We start from the raw sequence: 10,158 nt of genomic DNA on the forward strand, positions 1-10,158 counted from the left end.
ACGTCCTTAAAGCTTCAAATACAATACAGTTATCTCTTAATTGAACGACAATTTTGTCAAGTTAGGGAATCACACTCGTGTCTCATTGGCCATTTGCTGAGGACAAGTTGTGATCTGTGTTTCTTTTAATTTGAAGTGATGCTAACTGAAAAGTAACGTATCTTATTCCTATAATGTTCCTTGATTTCATGTTCGTTGACAATTCATACTCCGCATTAGATTTTTATGAAGTCCAAAAGGACTAGAAATTTGTTGATTTATCCACCTCTCAATCAGATTCAAATAAATAACTGGAAATATATTTTAAGGCATGTTATATTGCAGAAATTTTTAGCAAAGAAACTTGCTCAAACTCCACTGAATGATTGATATACCAGAAATATGTAATTTACGTGATAGTTTTAGATACAATTGTACTTAATGATTATGATTGATATTAACTTGAAAGTTTTAGTAGTCAGTCTAGTGTAGATAGTAATTATCATTGATCATAGTTGTAGTGCTAATATGTACTAAATATAGTTGTTATTGTGTGCTTTTAGAAATAATAACAAACTTATATTTTACAATGTGTGGATGATATTTGTAAGTCAATGTTATTTCATAAACAAAGGCTTTTATCATATCTAAGGCAATTCCAGCACATTTGTCAGTGTTGGATAACAACTATGGAATAAAATTGAGAATGGAAAGGGGGAATGTGTCAAAGAGACAACAATCCAACCAAAGAGCAGCAAACAGGTGAAAGCCACCAATGGGTCTCTTCTACACTAAAAATTGTGGACTAGTTCAGTGATAATGGATGTCAGACTAAACTCCGAAATATTTAAATGAACTACAATTAGAAATCATACAAGATTAACAAAGAAAAGAGGCTCCTGACTTGGGACAGGTGAAAAAAAAATGGAAGTCTTACCTTAATTGCTATGGATCATTTATTATTGTTTATACAAAATTTCCTTCATTGAGAAAAAAAAGTATATAAATTTGTTATTTGGGCTGTTTTGCACAAATTTCAGATTTACATTTCTCCAATTAATGATGAATAAGTATATGTAAACATTTCATTCATCATTTTATGTGATAACTTTGTATAGAAATATCAACTAATGTTCATGACTCCAATTTGCAAAAGTAGTGAAAAATTACATATACATGTATGTGCTTTACAGAGGATTCCATTGAGTGTGTAGCCAAAGGTAATATCTTTGGTTAGCTTGCTTGTTAGATGAACCGTGAAGTCATTATCAGGTCAGGTATACTACCCTCCTTTGAATTAGCATCGTCCAACAGACAGATAGATTGGTTTTCTGTCGGACTAGTTTATTCTTAAAGTAGGGTAGTTTACCTAACCTAACAATGACTTCACAGTTCAGCTAACAAGCAAGCTAACGAAAGATATTACCTTTGGCTGCACACTCAATGGAATCTGCTGTAAGGCCAAAATAAGAAAACCCTTTCTTGTACCTGCACTGCTGTGTATTGCTGCCATCTTTCTTTGGCAATCTGCTGATTGAGTGTTTTAAAGACACTTGCTTGTCACTAGAATTTACCTTCCCTGTATAATTTAGGTATTGATATTTTCTTTGTAGTTTTAGCCCTATTTTTACTGGAACAGTCATACATTTAACTTCTGTAGTTATTAAGTGATATGTTTGTCATTTTATAATTATTTTTGTATGAATTTTTAGCAGAAGATAATTTATTACTTGTATTAGCCTTTAAATATGGAAAGAAATAAATAACTGAAATGAGAAGAAAAAAACCTGCTTATATATATATAAAAAGTCTTTACATAAACCATGCTATAACTTTTTTGAAGTCAAAGAAAGACAATTCTAGCTGTGTTTTGATTTTGTGCATGTTATAATATGTAATGTTTATTTTATTTTCAGTTTGAGTGAGAACCAGTCATTGATAGTTATGCCTCCATGGTCCAACCCTTGGTTGTTGGGTGCCATTGCTCTCTCCATGTCTCTTCATTTCCTTATTTTGTACACAGAAGTAATGTCTGTAAGTATAAAGATGATATTTCTTGTAATTCAGTTAAAATGTTTAATTTTATATACTGTTAAGGCTACCACACCTCACTGTTTTTACTTTGGGTGTTTCATATTGAAACTATTAAGGGCATACAATGGTTGATTGTTACTGAAATAAATCATTTAAAGTTACCAGAAGCTTCATGATTTACAATCACATTCTTTTTTTCATATTTATTAGATCCTATTGTGTTCTTGAGGTTTAATTTCCACATATATATATATTTCAAACGAGAAAGAAAATGTGTCCACAAATATTGTCATAAGATTGTTGATTTCAAGGTTAAAAAGATCTATATAATAAATACATATTTATTGGCAGTCATACCACATCTCCTTGTTTTGATATGGTATGATTTTGTTACATATCTGTACTCATATTATTTGATTCTTTTGTAGACAATTTTCCAGATCACCCCATTGAATTTCGCAGAATGGTCAGCAGTGTTAAAGATATCTATCCCAGTCATCATACTGGACGAAACATTGAAGTTCGTCGCCAGAAAGTTTACTGATGGTAAAAAAAATATTTTCCTTGGTTCAGTAACAATGCTCTTTGTCTGGGTTGTGTACATTGGACTGGCATACTTATCTCCTATATGATGATTGTTCCCATTAGATTTTAAACATGTTCCTACCTTGTCATGCATCTCCCAAACAACCATTGTTTTCCTGCCCCAAAATAACCTGATTACCACAGAAATAGCATTGACTTAATCTCATTAATATCAGGAAATTATTGATTCCAATTGTTTATTGTTGTCATATTAATAGAAACATTTTTGAAAAAAAAGGAATTGTTTTATTTATCAAAGTTCTTAATATAGAATATTATTGATTTTTCAGTTGGTTTTACTTCTTTAAAAGAAACATCAATTTCAATCGTATTATTAAAACATTCTTGTTTTAAATTACCCAAGTTTTAATTTTTCAATATTAATAATGGATGGCCTTAAAGTTAGAAAGTAACTTTCACCAAATTACTGTGGTACTATAAAATCAAATTGGTGATAATACTCTATAGCTATAATCCAAAAATCTGAACTATTTTATTTATTTTAAGTTGCCATGCTATGATTTGTTTCCCCATTTCTTACTTTATGTGATAAAGTATTTCCAAGAATTTCATCATAATGTGTGAGTGTGTGTTGTTATATTTCATTTTGTCATAAACATTGTATCTGTAAATTCATTGTCCGAAATAGTATATTGTATTTATTTAGAGAGGGCCACTACTAAAACCAAGCAGAGATCAAGTAATTTACAATTTCTGTCATACAAATCCATTTAAATTCATTAAAGTTTGGTGATTTCATACAATGAAACTTATTATCTAAGTTATTTATTCTGACTATAATGCAGAGCTTTGAGCTCCATTTTTAAAGTGAATTTTAGTTAGAACTTTTTTGTGAATGTTGTAAAAATGACAATAAGATATAAGGTGTTCAACATATATAGTCCATACTTTGAATGCCATCTTTGTTTTTGTTTTTGTTTTCATGCATGTCTTTGTCATTTTTTTCTTGGTGATGTGTGATTGTATGGTGAGGTTTTGCTTTTAAAAGACTAGTTCATATGAACATATGCTGTAATCCCTCTTTGGTTGCACTTTGTTGCAGGTCAAAAATATATCTTTAAATAGTAAAATGGTTTAAAAAAATATTAATGTTTGGACATATAGCATGATTAATGCATATAAGATTACATGCAAAAAAATAATTAAATATTTGGAGAGGAACAAAATGGGGGAGGGGATTAAAATTATAGAAATTATAGTATATGTTCATAAGCAAACTCCTGAAACTGTACCTTAGAATCCTGCTTGGTATTAGTAGTGACAAAGTTATTTCAACAGTTAGGACAAAGTTTTTATTAGTGTTTTTATTTATTTAAACATAGATTGTCTATTACAGATTTTAACTTGTGACTACATTAACATTGAATACTGAATCTTTTCACTGTCCATTCTAACTACACTACACATGTGTCTTGTGACTTGGCACCTTATTTCTACAACAAATACTAACAGAAAACCAAAAGTTAGAGACCCATTAATTCCTTAAGCATAATATTATTGGTGTAAAAAGGGCATTGTTTGGAATGCATTAATGGTAAAGACCATTTAAATAAATAGCACAAAACCAAGAACGTTAATATTGGAATACAATATTTAAATCTACAAACATGAGTAATTAACGTTTTTGGATGGACAGTGAAACTATATAATAAACCATGTGAATATATAAGGTTGCTTATTTCACATTCAATCTTGTGCAGCAGTAATGCTTATCAAAGACAAAGTAAAGGTGACTGTAACCACATGCTTACAACTTGTACATGTAACTTGAATAAAGTTAACATTATTTTTATGATACCTCTATGATAAGTGCTTTCTGCATTGCTGAACCAAGTTCATAATGTCAATACTGTCATTTTATGATATATATAGTTTTTCATTCCTTTTTTCATGATTTGAAGGCTTAGATAGGTTGTTATCTTTTCAATTGAAATTCAATTGTTATGAAAATTTCAGCATTGCACAGGCATATATAATTTTAGTTTGGAATTTATAAAGCAATATTCTATAATTGTAAGACAAATTTTTCAGTGGACTAAAACTTAACTGGTTTACACAGCAAATTGACAACAAAAATGGTAACAATAATAATTGTATATATGCCTTTCTAGTGATCTCTACATTTTTCTACTTTAAGAAATCCAATCAAAACTAATTTTTACCTGAAGTTTGTCAGGTTTTCAAAATAGTTTGTCAATATGAAATTTAACTGTAGTGATCACAGGTTATCTTGCATGATCAAAGTTATAAGCTTCTCTTGCTATATTCAACTTTCTTATGTAGTTAATCTGTGTGCAGCTGTATAAAACGTATCTGCAAAACTTCAGCATACCTTCTGATATATAATAATTTCAGTAATGCAGAATTTTCTTTAGAAATGTAGTCCAGTAAGAAAATTTCCACCAAAATTTGTTGCCTAAAAAACAATATGAAAGCTGCAAAACACTTGAAAATGTGACATTATTTGTCATGTCTATATTTTGATATTTTACTCTTTTTAATTAGAAAACATACTACAGTAAATTGCTCATAATTTCATTTTTTTGTTTGAATTTACCATTATTATATGTTACTGTTGCTGGACAACTTCCACAATATTTCATTTGATATTTTCTTGGATTGAAATATTCTCATTTTTGTTTTCATTATCTTTTTATCCATTGATTATGTCACCAATGAAGGACATTTAAATATTGGCAGTATAAAAATGAAAGGTTGTGGTAGGTGTCCAAACCATTCACAAAGTGTGTGCTGTCCAAGTTACATTCCATAATATCTATATGATGAAATTGTATTGAGGGTACTTTTTGCAATAATTAAATGATAGAATATATTATTGTGAAAAAATCTTTTATAAATTAAAGTATACAAAAATTGCATGGTGTGTTTTGCCTTCTCCTTTTCTGCCAGGTAGACTACATGTTAGCAGTAATATAAACATATCTTGTTGATGTGTGGCTTACCACTGTATATAGTCATTACTAATATGTAATCCCATCAATAACTCTTTAAGTAGGAGTTAAATCAAATACACATCTTCCATAACAGTTTACAAACCAGACTAATTTAATTATTTGGGGCTTTATTCATGTATTGCATGGATTTAATTTTAATGTGCATGCTTGTGTATTTGTTTTAAAATTATTCTATATATGTTGAACATTTATATATGTATAAAGGAATATATAGATATGCTTTCCTACAGCCTTCTCTGTATTTCATGTTTGAAACTAAATTATGTAACATGATAGACAGATTAAAATAAGAAGATTAGTATTGTCAATTTAAATAGTCCACATTACAAGATTTTATACATACAGAAGTAAGGAAGATACAGTAAATAAACATACTTTTAAGCCGAAGAAATGTTTCATTTTGGCTCTTTATGTCCATGATTTGAACTTTTGATCATGAGGAAATTGTGACAAACTTGATATAAGAGTAAAGGTATCGAAGCGACAGGTCTACCATGAAAATGCATACACATGAAGGAAAAAAAAAGAATTTCTTTTCTTTTTCTTTATATTCTAAAATAAAGGATTTAAATCTCTAAGTTCAATACATTTCTTTTTACAACTAGAGATTATATATATTATGATTCATATTTTGATTTTAAATCATGCATGAGATTGAAGTCAATGCTATTATAAAGTATATGTGGTGAATTAGGTTTAGTCAAATGAAAAAAAAATGAGTATGGGAAAGAAGAACATCTGTATACAACTTGCAAGTTTAACTTACTGAGCATAAACACTTATTCATTTAATAAAACACATTGAAAACACTCTAAAGCTTTTATAAAGGAAGCAAAACCTAGATGAAAAATCAGTAAAAAGTTGATGTATTGGAATAAAATAGAAGCTATTGCATGCATTTCACACTTATTTTGAAATACAAAAACAAACAAAAGAAAGAAGTAGTCATTTGATATTATCAAGACTTCAAGGGCATAATCAAATGTATGTTGCAAGTGAGATACATTTCAGATTACAGTACAAATGTATGACTAAGTTAACACAAAAATACAATAATTAGTTATGCTGTTTAAAATATATACAAAAAATAAAGTACCATTGTGCTTTCTTCATTTACAAGATTGGGTTAACTTTTGTGTTCTTGTTTTATTTGCATGTTACACCATGAATATAATATCTCTTTGTTGCATTTGATTTTGCATGGAATGTTAATGAATGAGCTTAAAATTTAATTTTTGCACCTATATTCATGCATTTTAATGACCCTGTACTTTCCTTCTAGCCTTGGTACTTTACTAATAAATGCTCATGAGCAAAACTATATTTTTTCAACCAGTGTGTCAAGCTTTTCCTCATCTAACTATCTACAAATTTGGAAAGATTGTCTTTTCATTCCTTACCAGTAATTTCCATTTTATGAAATGCTGGCCCATTTACCTGTTATCTTTTCCCAATACCTTGCACTTTGGAAGAACTAGCCTTTTTTGTCTATCATTCCTTTCTGGTACTTTTTGGAAATGATTATCTGTATATGTCTGCTTTCCCTCCCAGTCTCTGAAATACTACCCTTACCTGCTTTTCACTTTAAAGTTAATTCCATTCTTGTAAGTGTTCTATTTGTTGAATAGATTTGACACAAGACAAAGTATACGTCAGTTATGATGCAGCTACAAAAGTACTCACGAGAATAGTAACTAGAACATATTGTCAAATACAAACAATAAATATATTTTCGTTGAAGGTATTTTGTGTTTAAGAATCGTATGAAAGCTATGCACAAAGGGTGTTGATGCTCAAAATCAAACTTGTGAAGTCCTGTTCCTATAATGAGGTTCTTCTAGAAACATGTTTCGTTGGCCTTAACATTGGTATCATTTGTTTAAAGGAACATGTAAAGGGGAGAGTTATTGGATGGGGACTCTTTTTAAAGATTTGAAAATGTCTATAGACCACAGGAAATTTTTGTTATTTGATGCATTTATGGTTTTAATGATACCAAAATGTAGACGAAGGTTGACGATTTACATTTCTGGTAGATTAAAATAAGATTGTAGCAAATAAATCGTCATAGATACCAGGCATACTTGGAAGGATTGAGATGATAGATAAATATCTGAAGTTTATGGCCCAAACTTTCCTTTCAAAAATCCACAACTTGCTAAAAAGAGCCATAAAATGATAAGTTACAATTTAATTTCGATATAATTTCTGATTTCAAAATTCCATATGTAACAACAGTTTCCAACATTCCATCATTGAAGATGTGCTTGCCGAAAAAAATGTTTAGGGGAACTTAATGCACAGTAAAGATATGAAATGGCATGATCAATGTCAGAATAGCAGCTTCATAGATTGCTATTAAAAGGAAAATGAGCTTTCATAAATGTATTTTCATAAACTAAAGAATAATTGATTAGGTTTCTGTTACTTTCGATGCTTATTTATGTGCAGGTGCAGAGATAGTGTCATGTCTAGGAAGCATGTACTGTCAACACACCTAGCTAACTTAACTAACAAATTACTCAACGAATGCTTAATGTGTTCGTCATATTTTCAGACTATCCAAACTTCTTCTGAAAAGATTGGACGAAAAAGATGAATCCAAGATGTTACCTGCGAAGGACATGTATAAAAGCTCCGTCCAATTTTGTCATCCCTAAATATGAGTCCTTTGGAATGGATTAAAATGGCGATTACCTATATTTCTTGGAATTTGGAATTTAAATGCTCTTTATTTATGCAAAGCTCATGTTGCTGTATCTACTTGGAAGAGCTCATGTTTATTTTAACATTTTTTGTTTATTTTCGTATAATATATATGTATTTGTGTGTGCTTGCTATAGATTGTGGTTATTGTAGTACATAGAAGATTGCATAAATTATATATTATACGTTGATGATTAGCTGCTAAAAATTTCATGAATGCTTCTTTTCATGCGGACTTGACTTATTTGCATGTGATGTACAGAACATGCAGAACGTTGATCGCTTCCTTCAACGTCTAGCTGATCTACTGTTAAATAACTCGTCATATTATTTACAGTTCCGCCAAACTCAGGATACGACCCATATAGATAAGGAATATAGGTAAACAGTTCCATCGCCATTTAGTAGCTATATAATTGACTCTGTTGTATAATACAAGGACTACCGGAAGTGTGCAACTACCCATTACCGTTCTGGCAGAATATTCGCATTATCCAATTTTTTCGAAAAAAAGTGCGGACTATCTGTTCCTGTTGTCGATTTGAATCACTGAGTAGTTGTTCGATAGAAATTGTGTGTCAGTCTTCAAGAAATCCTGTTTGTTACGCGCTATGTGCTATCTATTTTATGTGTGATTTATTAGAATAGTCTTCGGATGTCGATTATGCAAATTACATGCATCACGAGAAATTAATGTCAGGTCATTTTGTACTTTGTTCATTCGTTCAAGTGTGTATATAGATGAAATGTTTGTGTTTTGTGAGTCCTACCTATTGAAACGATCATTTGATCTAATGAGGCCCAGCTCATATGACCGTTTCATCCATTATACTGTGGCATTGAGACATTGCTTCATTGACCCCTAGGGGAGTTATTTTGTATATAAATCGCCATTTACGTAGTAATTGTAGATATTTATTGAGGTGTTAGCATTCATTATTACTATTTAAGAATTTATTAAGTATATTTATAAATATTGATAAACAAAGAAAACATTGATGAATCTCCTAAACTTTTATTCAATTGAAAAATTATCTTTAAAGATTTAAATTCTAGTTTTAAAACATAAAAGTAATGTACTCAGCTCTAAAAATTACATCACAAAGCATTTCACTAGCATGCCACAGTATTTAAAACCATTGCGTTATGGTCAGTTGACTTTGCCAAAATTAAAGTTCCTAGTGTCCAAAATAAACATATCAAACTCGGCATTCATGACATTACATTCATAAAAGTTTGTTATTGAACCGTTTTGTTTTACGATTTGAAGAACCCACCCTATTGTACCTCAATTTTTGCCATTTCATCGGGCAGATTAAACTGTTTTAATGAGAAATATTGTTGGTGTATTGAGAAGTATTTATTTTTCCAAATATCTATTTATACAATTGTTTCTATGACAAACTTGGCAGTTCAAATGATATCAAACAGCATTTAATAATTGTTGCTCTAAACACAAGATTATCTAAAATTTCCATATCTTATGGTAGATTATGCAAGTTGCTTAACAGAAATAATTCATAACAGCCTTTGTTGCAAAGGAGGAAAGACCAAAGTCAATAATATGTTGTTGATGAATTTTTAGTATTGTTTAGTCTTCAAGCTGTATTGTTGTGTAAATGATTTTATCAGATAGGTGTTGTGAAAAAGCGATTTGTTAGGTAGCAAAGTTTTCTGCTCGATGATTAGGCAAAACATTAACTGTTATTGTGTTTGAGCAAATTATTTGTGTTAACATCATTTTTTGCTCGATGATAAAGCACAACGACGATTAACTGCCAGGTTTTTTATACATTTCCTATAGAAATAAAATATTTTGTTTGTATTATAGTTTTTCATTGGCCTCTTTCAAAAATTA

The 10,158-nt window shown here is 30.0% G+C and overlaps 1 protein-coding gene across 4 annotated transcripts in view; it reads left to right on the forward strand.

Annotated features, from left to right (window-relative positions):
- Positions 1 to 8,489, forward strand: part of LOC143076130 (calcium-transporting ATPase sarcoplasmic/endoplasmic reticulum type-like) — a 78,718-nt gene extending 70,229 nt beyond the window's left edge. For 2 of the 4 annotated variants that reach the window (XM_076251785.1, XM_076251786.1), the window contains exons 25-26: positions 1,896 to 2,013; positions 2,442 to 3,028. In XM_076251785.1, coding sequence (XP_076107900.1) covers positions 1,896 to 2,013; positions 2,442 to 2,645 — 322 coding nt within the window. In that variant the 3' untranslated portion in view covers positions 2,646 to 3,028. Of the gene's footprint in view, positions 1 to 1,895; positions 2,014 to 2,441; positions 3,029 to 4,650; positions 4,698 to 8,151 lie in introns of those variants that run through there. The other 2 variants (XM_076251788.1, XM_076251787.1) reach the window with 2 other exon arrangements.
- The last annotated feature ends 1,669 nt before the right edge of the window (positions 8,490 to 10,158 follow it).

This window comes from Mytilus galloprovincialis, chromosome 5 (genome assembly GCF_965363235.1).
Source record: "Mytilus galloprovincialis chromosome 5, xbMytGall1.hap1.1, whole genome shotgun sequence".
NCBI lineage: Eukaryota > Metazoa > Mollusca > Bivalvia > Mytilida > Mytilidae > Mytilus > Mytilus galloprovincialis.